Source organism: Musca autumnalis, unplaced genomic scaffold (genome assembly GCF_047663935.1).
Source record: "Musca autumnalis isolate F117 unplaced genomic scaffold, ASM4766393v1 scaffold_2, whole genome shotgun sequence".
Taxonomy (NCBI): Eukaryota; Metazoa; Arthropoda; class Insecta; order Diptera; family Muscidae; genus Musca; species Musca autumnalis.
Window position 1 is genome coordinate 235,674,908 of NW_027411755.1, and position 18,121 is coordinate 235,693,028.

General features: G+C 40.7%; 2 protein-coding genes across 3 annotated transcripts in view; one reads left to right on the forward strand and one right to left on the reverse strand.

Moving 5' to 3' along the window:
• Positions 1 to 18,121, reverse strand: part of Dhc36C (Dynein heavy chain at 36C) — a 179,390-nt gene that overhangs the window by 15,533 nt on the left and 145,736 nt on the right. Inside the window, exon 27 of the mRNA XM_073971035.1 lies at positions 337 to 488. Within this exon, the coding sequence (XP_073827136.1) occupies positions 337 to 488 (152 nt within the window). The remainder of the gene's footprint in view (positions 1 to 336; positions 489 to 18,121) is intronic.
• Positions 354 to 17,527, forward strand: LOC141395352 (uncharacterized). Of its 2 annotated transcripts, none has more exons than XM_073971037.1 (5): positions 354 to 603; positions 682 to 1,336; positions 4,481 to 4,721; positions 11,770 to 12,565; positions 15,558 to 17,527. In XM_073971037.1, exons 2-5 carry the CDS (start codon positions 955 to 957, stop codon positions 17,436 to 17,438), a joined length of 3,300 nt encoding a protein of 1,099 aa, XP_073827138.1. In that variant the 5' UTR covers positions 354 to 603; positions 682 to 954; the 3' UTR covers positions 17,439 to 17,527. The 2 variants fall into 2 exon arrangements, with proteins under 2 accessions (XP_073827138.1, XP_073827137.1); XM_073971036.1 differs by having other exon boundaries at positions 419 to 603; positions 674 to 1,336.

Sequence of the window (18,121 nt, forward strand, 5' to 3'; positions counted from 1 at the left end):
AGACTCAACCGGCTCCCTTGTTAATCTCTCCTTCCTGCTGCTATTATCACCGCCAGCTGCAGTGATTAATCTTTTGCGGAGGAAAACAAGTCATTCAATATTAATTAACAGTTTGTTTACATTTAATACGAATTATGTATGTACATGGCGCTAGCTGCCTTTCTCCCTCCTTGTAAAGCAGACACATTTACATAGGACGAAAGTAAGGTTAGGATAATAATGAACCTACAATAAAACATCATGGCCTCCCAATCGACCCACCTAAATAAACAACAAATGTTGCCAAGTAACCTGGAAAATTGATTTACATATTCTTCCCTGCACTTTACCACTTACCTGTAAAAATGATAAACGTCGCAGAAAGTCTGTGATATAGGCACCCAAAGGTTTTAAACTTGGATAGGATTTTGCAGCCCACATTGCTGGTATGCGGCTAATTAAAATTGACTTGTAAACAGCTTCGTATTGAGCGGACATTACCACCAAACCTGCAACAAAATTCCAAAAATAAATAAATTTATGAAGGACAATCTAAAAGATGGCAACAGTGTTGTAAAGCAAAGAAACAGGTGATATGGAATGACAAAACAAACATAGAAAATGGTAAAAATGTCATTAAAGCAAATTTAAGTTTAAATATTTTATTATTCTGTGTTTTTTTCTCTTCACATAGTCATTTAGTTTTGGATTTGGAAGGACATTTATGCTTTTAATTTGGCAAGGCTTAAAGAACTAAATTAAGGTCATTGGAAACTGAACTAAGAAAACAGTAAACGGAAACCAATCTCAGCCACCCGCCTTACCCTTATTCACAATTTTTTGCAATAACATAAAAAAGAAAGAAACGGAAAAGCCTTGCTGAAGGAATCTTCTGCACAAAAATATTCAAAGCACAGAGTAAACAAATTGAGAATATCTTTAGCCAGCCAATCTTCTCAACATTGCAAAAAAAACATGCCAATTAAGGAAATCCCAGTAAAGCCCGGCAAAGGGTCAAACAATTTGAATGCAAATTACATGCCTGATAGCCTATATGAAATGTCGACAAGAATGCCAAATGGTAATGGTAGGAATTCTACAAGATTTCCAACAACAACAACAGCATCATCTGACCATCATCATAACAAGAATTCGAAAAATAAAATCGTAATCAACTATGAAAATATGTCCGTTTCGTCTTCGAATACCAACAATTTGCCTTATCTTAATGGTGGTCAGGGGAATGGCCAGCAAATAAATGTAATGTGGATGAATGATAAGAATCGTGATGATAATGGCAGTGTCCACAGTCAAGACAGTTGCGGAGGTTATAATACAACAGGAAGATTGTCAGGAGGTAAGAACATTGAATACAAATGCACATATGCAGACAGTCGGTCACAAAAATATTAATAAAATATTCTTTAAAAAATCCACGTTTCTTGGCCGGATGGTGCCTCAAAAATATTTTTTAAAAAATCCACGTTTCTTAACCGGATGGTGGCTCAAAAATATTCTTTAAAAAATCCACGTTTCTTGGCCGGATGGTGCCTCAAAAATATTTTTTAAAAAATCCACGTTTCTTAACCGGATGGTGGCTCAAAAATATTCTTTAAAAAATCCACGTTTCTTGGCCGGATGGTGCCTCAAAAATATTTTTTAAAAAATCCACGTTTCTTAACCGGATGGTGGCTCAAAAATATTCTTTAAAAAATCCACGTTTCTTGGGCGGATGGTGGCTCAAAAATATTCTTTAAAAAATCCACGTTTCTTGGCCGGATGGTGGCTCAAAAATATTCTTTAAAAAATCCACGTTTCTTGGGCGGATGGTGGCTCAAAAATATTCTTTAAAAAATCCACGTTTCTTGGGCGGATGGTGGCTCAAAAATATTCTTTAAAAAAATCCACGTTTCTTGGTCGGATGGTGGCTCAAAAATATTCTTTAAAAAATCCACGTTTCTTGACCGGATGGTGGCTCAAAAATATTCTTTAAAAAATCCACGTTTCTTGGCCGGATGGTGGCTCAAAAATATTCTTTAAAAAATCCACGTTTCTTGGCCGGATGGTGGCTCAAAAATATTCTTTAAAAAATCCACGTTTCTTGGCCGGATGGTGGCTCAAAAATATTCTTTAAAAAATCCACGTTTCTTGGCCGGATGGTGGCTCAAAAATATTCTTTAAAAAATCCACGTTTCTTGGCCGGATGGTGGCTCCAAAATATTCTTTAAAAAATCCACGTTTCTTGGCCGGATGGTGGCTCAAAAATATTCTTTAAAAAATCCACGTTTCTTGGGCGGATGGTGGCTCAAAAATATTCTTTAAAAAATCCACGTTTCTTGGGCGGATGGTGGCTCAAAAATATTCTTTAAAAAATCCACGTTTCTTCGGCGGATGGTGGCTCAAAAATATTCTTTAAAAAATCCACGTTTCTTGGGCGGATGGTGGCTCAAAAATATTCTTTAAAAAAATCCACGTTTCTTGGTCGGATGGTGGCTCAAAAATATTCTTTAAAAAATCCACGTTTCTTGACCGGATGGTGGCTCAAAAATATTCTTTAAAAAATCCACGTTTCTTGGCCGGATGGTGGCTCAAAAATATTCTTTAAAAAATCCACGTTTCTTGGCCGGATGGTGGCTCAAAAATATTCTTTAAAAAATCCACGTTTCTTGGCCGGATGGTGGCTCAAAAATATTCTTTAAAAAATCCACGTTTCTTGGCCGGATGGTGGCTCAAAAATATTCTTTAAAAAATCCACGTTTCTTGGGCGGATGGTGGCTCAAAAATATTCTTTAAAAAATCCACGTTTCTTCGGCGGATGGTGGCTCAAAAATATTCTTTAAAAAATCCACGTTTCTTGGCCGGATGGTGGCTCAAAAATATTCTTTAAAAAATCCACGTTTCTTGGGCGGATGGTGGCTCAAAAATATTCTTTAAAAAATCCACGTTTCTTCGGCGGATGGTGGCTCAAAAATATTCTTTAAAAAATCCACGTTTCTTGGCCGGATGGTGGCTCAAAAATATTCTTTAAAAAATCCACGTTTCTTGGGCGGATGGTGGCTCAAAAATATTCTTTAAAAAATCCACGTTTCTTGGGCGGATGGTGGCTCAAAAATATTCTTTAAAAAATCCACGTTTCTTGGCCGGATGGTGGCTCAAAAATATTCTTTAAAAAATCCACGTTTCTTGGGCGGATGGTGGCTCAAAAATATTCTTTAAAAAATCCACGTTTCTTGGCCGGATGGTGGCTCAAAAATATTCTTTAAAAAATCCACGTTTCTTGGCCGGATGGTGGCTCAAAAATATTCTTTAAAAAATCCACGTTTCTTGGCCGGATGGTGGCTCAAAAATATTCTTTAAAAAATCCACGTTTCTTGGCCGGATGGTGGCTCAAAAATATTCTTTAAAAAATCCACGTTTCTTAACCGGATGGTGGCTCAAAAATATTCTTTAAAAAATCCACGTTTCTTGGCCGGATGGTGCCTCAAAAATATTTTTTAAAAAATCCACGTTTCTTAACCGGATGGTGGCTCAAAAATATTCTTTAAAAAATCCACGTTTCTTGGCCGGATGGTGGCTCAAAAATATTCTTTAAAAAATCCACGTTTCTTGGCCGGATGGTGGCTCCAAAATATTCTTTAAAAAATCCACGTTTCTTGGCCGGATGGTGGCTCAAAAATATTCTTTAAAAAATCCACGTTTCTTGGCCGGATGGTGGCTCAAAAATATTCTTTAAAAAATCCACGTTTCATGGCCGGATGGTGGCTCAAAAATATTCTTTAAAAAATCCACGTTTCTTGGCCGGATGGTGGCTCAAAAATATTCTTTAAAAAATCCACGTTTCTTGGCCGGATGGTGGCTCAAAAATATTCTTTAAAAAATCCACGTTTCTTGGCCGGATGGTGGCTCAAAAATATTCTTTAAAAAATCCACGTTTCTTGGCCGGATGGTGGCTCAAAAATATTCTTTAAAAAATCCACGTTTCTTGGCCGGATGGTGGCTCAAAAATATTCTTTAAAAAATCCACGTTTCTTGGCCGGATGGTGGCTCAAAAATATTCTTTAAAAAATCCACGTTTCATGGCCGGATGGTGGCTCAAAAATATTCTTTAAAAAATCCACGTTTCATGGCCGGATGGTGGCTCAAAAATATTCTTTAAAAAATCCACGTTTCATGGCCGGATGGTGGCTCAAAAATATTCTTTAAAAAATCCACGTTTCTTGGCCGGATGGTGGCTCAAAAATATTCTTTAAAAAATCCACGTTTCTTGGCCGGATGGTGGCTCAAAAATATTCTTTAAAAAATCCACGTTTCTTGGCCGGATGGTGGCTCTTTGGTCGGAGAGGCCATGAAAAAATAAAATAATAATGGTAAAAATATTCTTTGAAAAATCCACTTTCATTGTCTTTATATTCAGTCAAAATATATTCCTTAAGATATCCGCTCTTTTTATTATCATAATTACTATTTTTATGTTTTTTTTTTTTTTTTTGTCAATGTGTAGGTGCAACTCGTGGCCAACAGGAACTCGATAAATTGCTTTCAATATCTCCCAGTCAATGTAAAATCAAAGCACCTGGAATGAAATACTTTGAACCAAACCCTAAGGTCAATGTTATCAGTCTGTCAATGATGAAATCGAAGGAGGAAATTAAGAAATGTCATCTGCAATGCCATTTAAAGAAACTACAAACAAAGGCGCTTCCCCCCAACCGTAGGACACGTGGCACACAGTCCTTGTATCGGTAAGTTCATTATTCATGGTTTCGTTTTGGGAAATTGAACAACAAAAATTGGAAATGAAACCATTAACCCATCGTGTGTCGCTGGAGTTGCCCTGGGACTTGTTATTGAGTCACAAGGGATGTAGGCAGAATGCTCCCGATTCTATTTGTTTACCATTGATAAAAAAGCATCCAAATTTTTTAGTAAAATATCTATTCTTTGAAGTATTTTATGGGCTGGTTTTACTCGGACCAAATAAGGACCCCTTAAGTACTACTGAAATCTTTTAAGGGTTAAACATAAATAAACCTCAACATTCCAATAGCACTAAACAAAAATCCTTAAATACAGATAAAATTGCCCAAATTGTAAATGAAACCAGGAGTGTGGTTTGCAATTTCCCCTCCCTGTCTACATTTCTTAATGGGGTGGTGGTAAACAATGATTTATGATAGAAAATCAGCTAATGTTTTTAACAAATATGAACACACTTTTCTTTCTGCTGTTGTTTGTGTTTTATTATTATTTAACTACAGCTACTGTTGATGGCAGATAAGATGATGATGGCGCTGATGATGACTGGCTGGCAGACTGGAATGCCCTAAGCATTTCCATTATTCTTCTTTATATTTGTTTTCCTTTCAAGACATTGGAAGGTGGCACAAGAATGAGTTAAGTGAAGTGTGTCTATGTTCGAAACAATTTCAAAAGTTTTGCTTACTTTTTGAAGGGATATTAAAGTTTGAAAAGACAAGAAGGATTTGTTGAAATATTAAAATGAAAAAAAAAAAACTTAGAGGATTTTAATATCCACAACACATAAAGCAAATGGATCCCCAGGAACAGATTTGAAAGACATTGAATTCTAAATTATAAATTTTAAACACTAAATTGGGTGACGTAGGTGATGGAAGATACCAAGCAACGGTCCTGAACGGTTTTAACACGGCAAAGTCCAGGATTTATCTTGGTCCCTCTCTCATCTCAAGTGGACACTGACCTCCCCATGGAGTCACCTGGGGTAGCTGCCTTTAACACCCGTTAAAGGCAGTGAGCTAACATGTGCCGCACGTTCACCCATAAGATCGTTAAAAACTTGGGTTTGGGCGTCGGGTTAGTAACCCTCCCCTAGAAAAAGCAGCCTACTATGAAAAAAACAAAAGAAAAGAAAAACAAATCCCTCTAAGGTTGATGGCCCCCGCAAACGTTTTAAGGACCATGATCTGCGAATCTGCACCTGAAATGTTCGCACACTTTATAGAGAAGGTGCAGTAAAAGCATTCGCAGATGTACTTTAAAAGTACAAGGCCGACATTACTGCCATATAGGAAATACGATGGAATGGGAAAGGCGTCACAACAACACCTAAATGTGACGCACTGTTTTATAGCTGCCATGACATAAAGCATGAGTTTGGTTGCGGATTTGTAGTTGATTGGAGGTTAAAACACCTGGTTTCTAGCCTCACACCCGTGAATGAAAGACTTGCTACAATTCGAATAAAAGCGAAATTCTTCAACATCAGCTTTATTTGCGCTCATGCTCCCACTGAAGACAAGGACGAACAGACCATAGATATATTTTATGAGCGCTTAGAAGAAACATATGGCCGTTGTCCTAAAATTATTCTAGGCGATTTTAAAAAGGAAAATATCTTTCGCCCAACAGTCGGAAAATTCAGTCTCCACTTCGCAGCGGTAAAAACATGGTAGTTAGCAGCACCATATTTAAATATTTCGACATCCATAAGGGCACCTGTCTGTCTCCAGATCAGAAAACAAGAAATCAAATTGATCACGTTGTGAAAGATGGAAGACACTCATCTAGCGTGCTGGATGTGCGCTCGTTCCGAGGAGCAAATATAGACTAGGACCACTATCTAGTTGCAGCAAAGGTACGCACCCGGTTAAACGTAGCAAACAAAGTACGAACAGACACAAGACGAAAGTTAGACATCGGTAAGCAGCCATCACAACAGATAGCCACAGCATATTTCACTCAACTAGACAATTGCTTCATCAAAGCACTCCTCATCCCGATAACATATCAGCGCAAAGTATTGTCCACTCCATGCAAACAGCCGCAAAATCAATACTTGGATACCAGAGACCTCCACCAAGGAATTCATGGTATGACCAGGAGTGTCGAACCTCTCCAAAGGGTTTTGTACCAAAAGAGGTTTCAGGCAAGGAGACAGCTTTTCGTGTGATCTTTTCAACAGTCTACTAGAAAAGGTTATACGAGGGGCAAACGTTAAAAGAAGTGGCACAATCTACACCAATAGCCACATGTTACTTGCTTATGCTGATGATATAGACATCATGGGACGATCAGTAAAAGATGTAACCGATACATTTATGAAGTTCTAAGGAGAATCTGCTAAAGTGGGTCTGGCGGTAAACGGCGAGAAGACCAAGCTGATGGTGTCGACGCGCAATGCGTCCGTTGAGATCGGACCCACTGTTGACGTTGGTTCCTATAATTTTGAGTTAGTAACAGACTTCGTCTACCTCGGCACCGCCGTAAACACAACTAACGACATCAGTTATGAAATAAAAAGAAGAATTGTATTGGCTAACAGATGCTACTTTGGCTTAAGTAAGCAGTTTAAAAACAAAACCACATCTCGTCAAACAAAAAAAAACCGCTATACAAAACACTGATACTACCGGTGCTGATGTATGGTTTCGAAGCCTGGCAGATAAGGCAGTGCTTGGTGTGTTTGAGAGAAAAATTCTTCGAAAGGTCTACGGACCAATCTGCGTTGACGGTGAATATCGACGTCGCATGAATCACGAGCTGTATCTGCTATCAATATAGTTAAACGTATTGAGATGCAACGATTGCGTTGGCTAGGCCATATCATAAGAATGAGCGATGATGAACCCGCAAAAAAGGCGTATAAATATGAGCCGCTTGGCGGTGCACGCAGAATTGGCTGGCGCGGTGTTCCAGAAAGAGAAGCAATAGAGAGAGAGAAATGGAGATCTTTTCTTAGTTCGACCTATAGAACAAACGTCTTAAAGTGAACATTTTTGAATTTTTGTGGGAGAGGTACCGGAAGGAGTAAGGAGTAAGTTTGGACAAAATATTACGAAGGCCGAATTTTCAATCAAATCGGCAAATCCGTTCTAGAGTTATCTTGGGCTCCAACTACTACACACGGTGTAAGAGGGGTTTTTGCTACTTTCAGGCTACTTTCTCAGGAAGTATGAACTTACCCCTGATGAAACTTGTCCCGTCGTATAATAATAATTGTTCCACAAACATCCCTGACGGGACAGGGGAGACTTCTCTCATATCAATGAGTGCACCCCGATTCATATTAGCTCAATGGTATGGGACCTACTGTTCATCGCCGAGTCCGAACGGCGTGTCTTACGACACCACTTTATAGAGAAGTTTTACATGGCTGAAATACTCAGGAAATGTCGCCAACATTACTGAGGGGTTTTTGCCACCGTTGAAAAGTGTTTTGATGTTGCCTGGCCGGGGAATGGAACCCACGACCTTCTACGTGCAAGGCGGTGTGCATACCATTGCACCACGGTGTCACCATGTCCCGTCGTATAGGGGGCAGTGAATACATGTTGTTACAACAAAAATCAAAGCGATTCGAGAGTAGGTCCTAAATTAAACTTTTCGGAACTTTTGTGTGGGAGGCACCCGAAGGGGTGGACTGATTTAGTCCATATTGGAAGCACATCTAAGTCTGGTAGAAATTTCACAATGTGCAAAGTATGGACCAAATTGGTTACTCCCTTCACGAGTTACAAATTTTCCGAATATTTTCGAGTTTTTGTGGGGCAGGTACCGGAAGGCGTGGACAGATATAACCGATCTTCGAACGTAAACTAAGTTTTGACAAAATATTACGAAAACGATAACTGAGCTGTGATATTAGAACTGATCTGCATTAGTTAGGTTTTCTTCGCATTTGTCTTCAGGCCATCATAATTCTCAATAGCTGACAGTCGCTCTAACTTTTGTGGGACATGGGAGAAGCGATGTGCAAAATGGCAGATGTCGTCAGCGTAGTCGACGCCATGAAGAAAGTCCTTTACTGACCAATGTATTTCCAGTGGAGCCTCGGTGTTGGTTTGTTGGTGTACACAATCCAGTAGTAGGAGAAACAGTGTGGGCGAAAGGACACATCCTTGCTTCACCTCTGAATGTAGATCGAAGGCGGGCTTTCTTCGCCTTTAAAACGCATCTGTATATAATTCGCGAATGAGGCTTATAATTTTATCTGGGACTCCCTTGGAGCTCAGTGCTGGTCTGCTCGAAAGCTCACACAACGTCCGCAAAAAGAAGGTATAAGCTGCTGTTAAATTCGATAGACTGCTCCATGATTATGCGTACTGTGTTGATGTGGTTAGTACAAAATCTGCCCGGTCTGAAGCCTGCTTGATCTTTCCTTAGTATATTATCTAAGGCAGGGGAAATGCAGTAGCGTGTACATCTCTTATATTACCCATTGATGATGCGATTTCTGCTGATTCTGCGATGCTACTATAATAAGCTTCTCTATCTCTCCTTGCCATATATGTAACTTTGGCGGCCGACTGGCGGTATAAGGTTCGTGCTTTTATTTTATCAGTAGCAGATTTACTTCGGTTGATCTTGTTTTGAAGCCTTCTGCGGTTCGCGATTTCTCGGAGGGTTTCGTCAGATAACCATGGCTTGTGGATGCGATTATGGGTGCCAAGTATATGTTTCGCACTTTGGCAGCACGCATCTTGTATATCTGACCAAGTGTGCTCTCTGGTAGGGGAATCTAAGTATTGTGCTACTGCATTTTTGTATTGCACAGCTATTTTTAGATTTTGTAGTTTCTTTATGTTGAATCTGGCTTTTTTTCTTGTTGGTGTGGACGGCGGCGGGACGTAGTTTAAAACTGCCTACAAAAAGGTGGTGATCGCTATCAATATCAGAACCACAGCCTGTTTTCACGTCCAGCAAACAACCAAGAAAAAGTTTGCTCACCATTACATATGTAGTCGATCTGGTTGCGTGTGCGATTGTCAGGGGACACCCATGTGTATTTGTGTATATCTTTATGTGGGAACTTGATTCCGCGGATGAATAGGCGGTGCCTGGCACATAGGTCTATTAGCCTGTCTCCATTGTCGTTTCTGGATGGTCCAAGACCGTGATTGTCCATTACATTTTGAGGTTGAAATTGTTATTACCAACTTTCGCGTTGAAGTCGCCAATAAGAATTTTTATGTCACCTCCAGGTATAGACGATAAAATGTTCTCAGGGTGGTCGTAAAATATTCGTTTGCTTTCATCATCATCAGGGTTGGTGGAAGCATAGACCTGTAGGACAGTGATGTTTCTGAATTATGTTCGAAACCGGGCAGAAATCGGGCGTTCAGAGATCGCCTTATAATGAATGAGACCTTTTTTGGCATTTGGAGATATAAGTAGTCCCACACCGTTAATTCGAAGATTATTATAACCCGAGTGCAGGAATTTGTGACCCGAGACCATATTTGTGACGTCGCTCTTCAACCATCTCACCTCGCTGAGGCCTAGGATGTCAATGTTGTAATTTGACATCTCATTCCGTACTTGGTTTAATCTGGATGTTTCGGAAAGAGTAGGCACGTTCCATGTTCCAATCATTATCTAATTTCATTTGTTTGCGTTTCATTGATAGAGTGTTTTTTACGAGATTGGGTTATCAACCCAAAGCCAACCTACTTGGGTTGATGGCGAGAAACCATGTATGAAGTCGATCTTTCAGAGGGCAGATGTACGTAAACCTCCTACTTCCCAAGACACTCAATCTCCTGAATCTATTTGGGATTGATCGACTTTTACTCCTCCCTTATTCGGGCTTGGGACTGGCTAGAATGTATGAAGCACCTAGCCGGAGTTATTTATTTTTATTTATTTATTGTTAATTTATTATCGATTTTTTTATTCTTTTTACATATAGAGCTTTTTTCTTTCCTTCTTTAATTGCAAGTAAAGACCTCAAAAATATCCAATCCGTCTACTTTCCGTTCCCATTAAAGATAATTGCCATTATCCTTTTGTACTACTCCTCATCGCTCAAAACAAATTTTGCCCAGAGTTTCCAAGGCAAATAACTAAAGTTATTAGATAAACATTAAAAACTCTTCTTTAATATGTATGCCTATTACCCTGCCTTCCTGTTAATACTTACTTCAATCACCCACCCCTTTATGGCCTATCTTTCTTAATGGCATTCTTTTGTATATGAAAGCATTCATCCGTTGAGAATTCTTTAATTGAATTCGAAAGTTACCCCTGAAAAACTGGCAGATAGAAACAAAAACTACACACGTTTCACTTGTAATGATTTACTACAAGAGTTAAGCGCCCGTCAACTCTTGCTCCAGCTGTTTGTGCCACACACCACCACCACCACCATTGGCATCAGCCAACCTTCAGCATCATTGCTCGCATCGCTCGACATTATCTTCAATCTCTTTGTGAATGGCGAATGGCCATTAAACTAAAAGATAATGTTTAATGAAGCTCCATAATTACCCAGATACAAAAAAGGACGACGCTACAAATACGAGCAACAAGATTTTGCACACACACATACATACACATTGAGGCTCATACGCATACAAATATTCTTTACAATTTAAAATGACTGATGCTCCCATTGATCCCACAACTGACGTTGAAGATGGTTGCTCCCTGTAGTTGACGTTGACTTTGGCTGGTGGAGTTCAGCAGCAACAGTCAGCCACTATGGCAAACAACAGGAACCCATCTACACGACAACCCTACACAACCACAACGTAAACGTCAACAAACAAAGCGTAAAACTCAGTCAAGTGGAAGTTATGCTGGAAACAAAATATGAACTGATTGTAAATCATAAAAACTAAACAAAGACCCATTAAAAGTCCTTAAATTCCCCAGGGGAGATCACCAGAGAAAGATAGTAAAATGGAAGTGTGATGGCGTGGAATGGGGGAACAATGTTAAAGTCATAAATTTTAATTACCTTTACAAAAATAACCAACCAACTTTCTCTTGTTCTTCTTCTTCTTTATCTTACTCACACTATCTTTACAGTGAATCATCTGCCCAAACATTGCCATATTTGCCAGCAGTATCCAATGACCCGGATGAACTGGAAAGCATGGAATTATTTAAGTTACCCACTATTCTACCTTGCACCGGACCACCTTGTCTCTATGAAGTTGAGGTATTGGAAAGGGCACGCAAACGATGGGCATTTGCCAAAGCTTTAAAGGAAAATTTTCGAAAACAATTAGCCGAGGCTAGGCAACAACAAGTTAAAATACCCAAACATGACCACATCCTGGAAGCCTTCGAATGGGAACATTGGATTGAAAGGGAAGAAAATATACAAGAGTGTCAAATGTTACGCCTGGAAATTCTAATACGAATGTTCGATCAGCGGGAAAGGCAAATGCGTACGGCTTCCTATGAGCGTATCCAACAAAGCTATGAACGAATTGAAGCTGAACGTCAAGAGGCTTTGCGGAAAAATGAAGTGGCATATAGTCGTGCCATGAGGCGTCTGGAAATGCAACATAAAAAGCAACCGAGACATTGGCGTAAGGAACATATTAGCCAAGGATTTGCGGATCCCACTTCAGAGTTCTATGCACCCAAAATGCGCCATGGCATTGATCCAAGTCGAAGGCATTTCGTGGCTTCTCGCAAAGGCTTCGATATGCGTATGGATGATTTGGAACGAAAAGCAGTTCGAATGGATCCCCGCCACTTGAAATGTCCTTTTGCCAAATTGCGTTCTTGGTCCAAGCCCAAGGAGTTGGTGCAGGAGGTGGAGCAGAATTTCTGTTCGGAAAATAATCTCCGGAAGCTGTACGAAAGTTTGAGGGTGAGTATGGAAATTTCGAAATAATTCCTAGTTTCTATAAACTCATCTACACCAGAGTAGTTAAGCTATGGACTCATCTAATCCACAGTAGATGAATTATGGGTTCACCTACGCCACAGTATATGACTTAAGGGCTTACCTAATCCACAGTAGGTGACCAATGGGCTCTTCAACTCCATAGTAGATGACCTATGGGCTAATATACTCCACAGTATTACGTATAGACTCATCTACTCCACCTATGGGTATATTTTCTCCATAGTAGATGACATATTGGCTCATGTAATCCACAGTAAGTGACCTTTGTGATCACCTACTCCACAATATACGACTTATGGACTCATCGACTCCACACTAGATGACCATTGGTTCATCTATTCCACAGTAGATGTCCTATAAGGTTATCTTCTCCACAGTCGACGACCTATGGGCTCACCTAATCCCCAGCAGATGGCATATGGTCTCATCTAATCCGCAGTAGGTGACCTATGTTCTCTTTTACATCCAGTGGGTGGTCTATTGTTTATCTACTCCGCAGTAGATGGTCTATGGGCTCATCTAGTCCGCAGTGGGTGGCCTATGGGGTTATCTACTCCGCAGTAGGTGGCTTATGGGCTCATCTACTCCGCAGTAGGTGACCTATGGGCTCTTCTACTCCTCAGTAGGTGGCCTATGGGCTCATCTAGTCCGCAGTGGATGGCCTATGGGGTCATCTACTCCGCAGTAGGTGGCCTATGGGCTCATCTACTCCGAAGTAGGTGGCCTATGGGCTCATGTACTCCGCAGTAGGTGGACTATGGGCTCATCTACTCCGCAGTAGATTGTGTATGGGCTCATCTACTCCGCAGTAGATGACCTACGGGCTCATCTACAACAGAGAAGATGACCTATGGGCCCATCTACTCATCATTTGATGATCTACTATGCAGTAGATGACCTATGAGCTCATCTACTATGCAGTAGATGACCTATGAGTTCATCTACTATGCAGTAGATGACCTATGAGCTCATCTACTATGCAGTAGATGACCTATGAGCTCATCTACTATGCAGTAGATGACCTATGAGCTCATCTACTATGCAGTAGATGACCTATGAGCTCATCTACTACGCAGTAGATGACCTATGAGCTCATCTACCCCACAATAGATGACCTATAGACTCATCTACCCCACAATAGATGATCTATAGGCTCATTTACACCACAATAGATGACCTATGAGCTCATCTACTATGCAGTAGATGACCTATGAGCTCATCTACTATGCAGTAGATGACCTATGAGCTCACCTACTATGCAGTAGATGACCTATGAGCTCATCTACTATGCAGTAGATGACATATCAGCTCATCTACTATGCAGTAGATGGCCTATGAGCTCATCTACTATGCAGTAGATCACCTATAATTATATTACCTATGAGCTCATCTACTATGCAGTAGATGACCTATGAGCTCTTCTACTATGCAGTAGATGATCTATGAGCTTATCTACCTCACAGTAGATGACCTATGGGCTCATCTACCCCAATGTAGATGACCTATTTACTCATCTACTCCACAGTAGATGACATATAGGCTCATCTACGCCACAGTAGATGACCTATGAGCTCATCTACTATGGAGTAGATGAACTATGAGCTTATCTACTATTCAGTAGATGACCTATGAACTCATCTACTCCGCAGTAGATAACCTATGGGATCATCTACTCCTCAGTTGATGACCTATGGGCTCATCCACTCCACAATAGATTACCTATGGGCTCATCTACTCCAGAGTAGATGACCATTGGCTCATCTATTCCACAGTAGATGTCCTATGGGGTTATCTTCTCCACAGTCGACTACCTATGGGCTCACCTACTCCGCAGCAGATTGCCTATGGACTCATCTACTCCGAAGAAGTTGACCTATGGTTTCATCTACACTACAAAAGATGACCCATAGGCCCATATACTCCACAGTAAATTCCCTATGGGATCATATATTCCACAATAGACGACCAATGGACTCATCTACTCCTGAGTAGATAACCTATGGGCTCATCTATTCTACAGTAGATGTCCTATGGTCTCAACTACTCGACAGAAGATGGCCTATGGGCTCATCTACTCCGCAGTAGGTGACCTATGGGCTCATCTACTCCGCAGTAGGTAGCCTATGGGCTCATCTACTACGCAGTAGATGACATATGGACACATCTACTCCACAATAGATTACCTATGGGCTCATCTATTCCACATTAGATGTCCTATGGGGTCAACTTCTCCACAGTCGACGACCTATTGGCTCATCTACTTCCCAGCAGATGACCTATGAGTTCATTTACAACTATGGGCTCATCTACACCACTGTAGATAAACTATGGCTCATCTACTCCACTGTAGATGGCCTATGGGCTCACCTACTCCACAGTAGATGACCTATGGGCTCACCTACTCCACAGTAGATGACCTATGAGCTCATCTAACCCACAGTAGATGACCTATGGGCTCATCTAATCCACAGTAGGTGGCCTATGGGCTCATCTAATCCGCAGTAGGGGACCTACGGGCTTATATACTCCGCAGTAGGTGGCCTATGGGCTCATCTACTCCACAGTAGATGGCCTATGGTCTCAACTACTCCGCAGTAGATGACCTATGAGCTCATCTAATATGCAGTAGATGACCTATGAGCTTATCTACCCCACAGTAGATGGCCTATGGGCTCAACTACTATGCAGTAGATGACTTATGAGCTTATCTACCGCACTGTAGATGGCCTATGGGCTCATCTACTCCGCAGTAGATGACCTATGAGCTTATCTACCCCACAGTAGATGAACTATGGGCTCATCTACTCCACCGAAGATGACCCATGAGCTCATGAGGAACTATTAGCTTCTCTACTCTATAACAGTAATTCTCAGGTCCTCTCATACTAAATTGCTTCACAAAGAATTTTTTCATCCAATCTGATTTATGGTTCTTCTCTACTCCCTCTTTCAGAACCTACGTGAAACGAGTAACAAACCCAAAACCACACCCATTTGCCTCAAAGCTAAAGAGAAACCCAAGACCATTATAGATGCCCAGCAAAGCCCCTCCCTACGCAGTCCAAGAGTCACAATAACCGATGAAGTGGCTGCCTATGAATATCCCATTGAGGAAAGTTCCACCGAAGATTCCGATATTCGCCGGCTACGTGAAGAACAAGATTATCAAGATTACTTGCAAGAGGTGCGTGAAGAAAAACAACACGAACGACAGCTACGAGAACATTTGCAGCGGGAAATGGGTCAAGAAGAATTCGAAGTCATGATCCAAGCCTATGAAGGCAATACCATTGGCTGGCTAATGCGTTTCCTTTCCGAGGAAATGTGTCGCCTTAAAGAACAGAGGAAATTACATTTTTATACAATGCTTGCCAAGCAGGAACGTTGGCATCGTGAGGCGGCCGAGGCAGGGCTCAGGCAAAAGGAGAATGTTATGCGTGACACCTATGAGAAGCTATATCAAGAATGTGGTCAAGCCAATTTTGAGACAGCAGAGAAATATTTGCATTCCCTGCTGCAGGAAGATGTGAATGATTATGCCGAACAACAAGCAGAAAGTCATGTTGTTACCCAAGCCAGGGAACTTGATAAGGAAATTTCAGAATGGCTACATTCCTTCCAGGATGTACAAACTCCCATGAATTACCATGAACTTAGGCATGCCCTAAAAGATATTGTCATACCAGATGCTGATAAGATTCTTTATCGTTTGGAAAGGGATGATTGTGTTCGCCACGTTATCAATGAAGTTCTACTGCCCCAAGTCTTTGCGCAACTGGAGGCCTATGATATTTCCTTCTCTTTAACAACAAATTTTGTTGACCGCCTCATTGACAATGATCTTCAACTCAGCTCCTCTGATTGTTGTTCGGAATGCGATTGTTCTGATTTTTGTTCTTGCACCGGAGCCCAAAAAGAAGCCAGGGCAATTTTGAGGAAACTAATACGGCACTCAGTTCCTGGCAGACGTTGGCGTACTTCCACTGAACGTATGGTAGATGAAAATGTCAAAGATATATTGGATGAAGTTTTTGAAAGAGCCATACTCAAAGGACCCATAATTGAAACAGACCAGTCCATGATGGGTACGGAACTGAAATTCTCCTACCTTGATTTGGGTGCAGGACAAACTAAGGAAGTATATTTCTCTGATGTATCTGGAGATGGCGAAAGTTCAGACACTCAGGATTATTGTAAAATCAAAGCCCTTGGGGAATCACCTCCAACTAACGTGGATGATATTACCAAAATATTGGAAAATGAAGAACTACTTCTGTTAGGCGATACAGATAAACTATCAGCCGACAAATTTCTTATGACCATGGATCAATATGATAGTCCACAGCCCAGATACAAACCAACCATTGTCCATCCCATACCCAGTACCCATGATATATCAAGTGTTTGGGATTTTGACAAAACCGCAAACTACTGTCGTACATCATCTGATGATGGAATCGAGGAGCTGGAAGAAGAGGAATATAAAGTCAGTGTTGTTGAAGAACATGAATCGCTGGAAGAAAATTCCGTTGAGGAAGAAATTTTAGAAGAGGAGGCAACTTTAGAAGAGGAGCATATAATTCCTGTTGAAATTGGTCACAGAAAAATCGATTCCCAGGTACGATTTGACGACGAACCCAAAATTGAGGAAATAATTGAACCGGAAGAACCAAGCCTTCAAGATGGAGACAACGACGATGATGCTGTTGGTGGTGTTATACCAGTGTCATTTTCCTATGACCCTACCGTTAAATTTACCGTACCAGTACCATCAAACTTTGAAATGACAATGGAACAGCAATCGGATGACACCGAAGAGATTGAAGAAAAATGAGATGGAACTTTCGAGCTTAATTAGTTTACATTTTTTAGTTGTTGTTATATATTATTTAGAAAATAGAAAATATTTTTTGGACTACCAAAGTTGTTGCAAAAAATACTCATTGTTAGGTTTCCAGTACTAAGTCTCGAAACATAAGAAGCATGGCATTCTTGCTTAAGGCATATCTGGTAAATGACTAAGGACCAAGTTCGACCTAATTGAAATGTGATTCTGAAATTTTTTTATTATTTCGAACTTGGTCTTATGTCTTTCATCAGATATGACTTCAGCAAGAATGCCATGTTTCTTATGTGTCGAGGCCTTTATTTCATTATTCTTTCGACAAAATAAAGGCCAAATAGAAGCAGCAAAATAAGTGGCAGCCATGTATGACACATGTATAGGTCGCTAGACATGTAAAAAAGTATCAGAGAGAATACCAATGGATTTTCTATGCCGAAGAGACCCCTTCAAAAATAGATACCCTCTCAAAACAACTTCTCTACAAGTGGTGTCGTAAGACACGCCAGAACTGTTCTACCTTTCTACCTTCTCTACCTCTCCGGCATTCCGCCTCCAGACGGCATCGAGATCATAACGTATGCGGATGATTGCACGATCCTGGCCTCCGGTACCTCCCCTGATGACATCTGTGAGAGACTGAACTCCTATTAACCGATCTTACCACCTTTTTC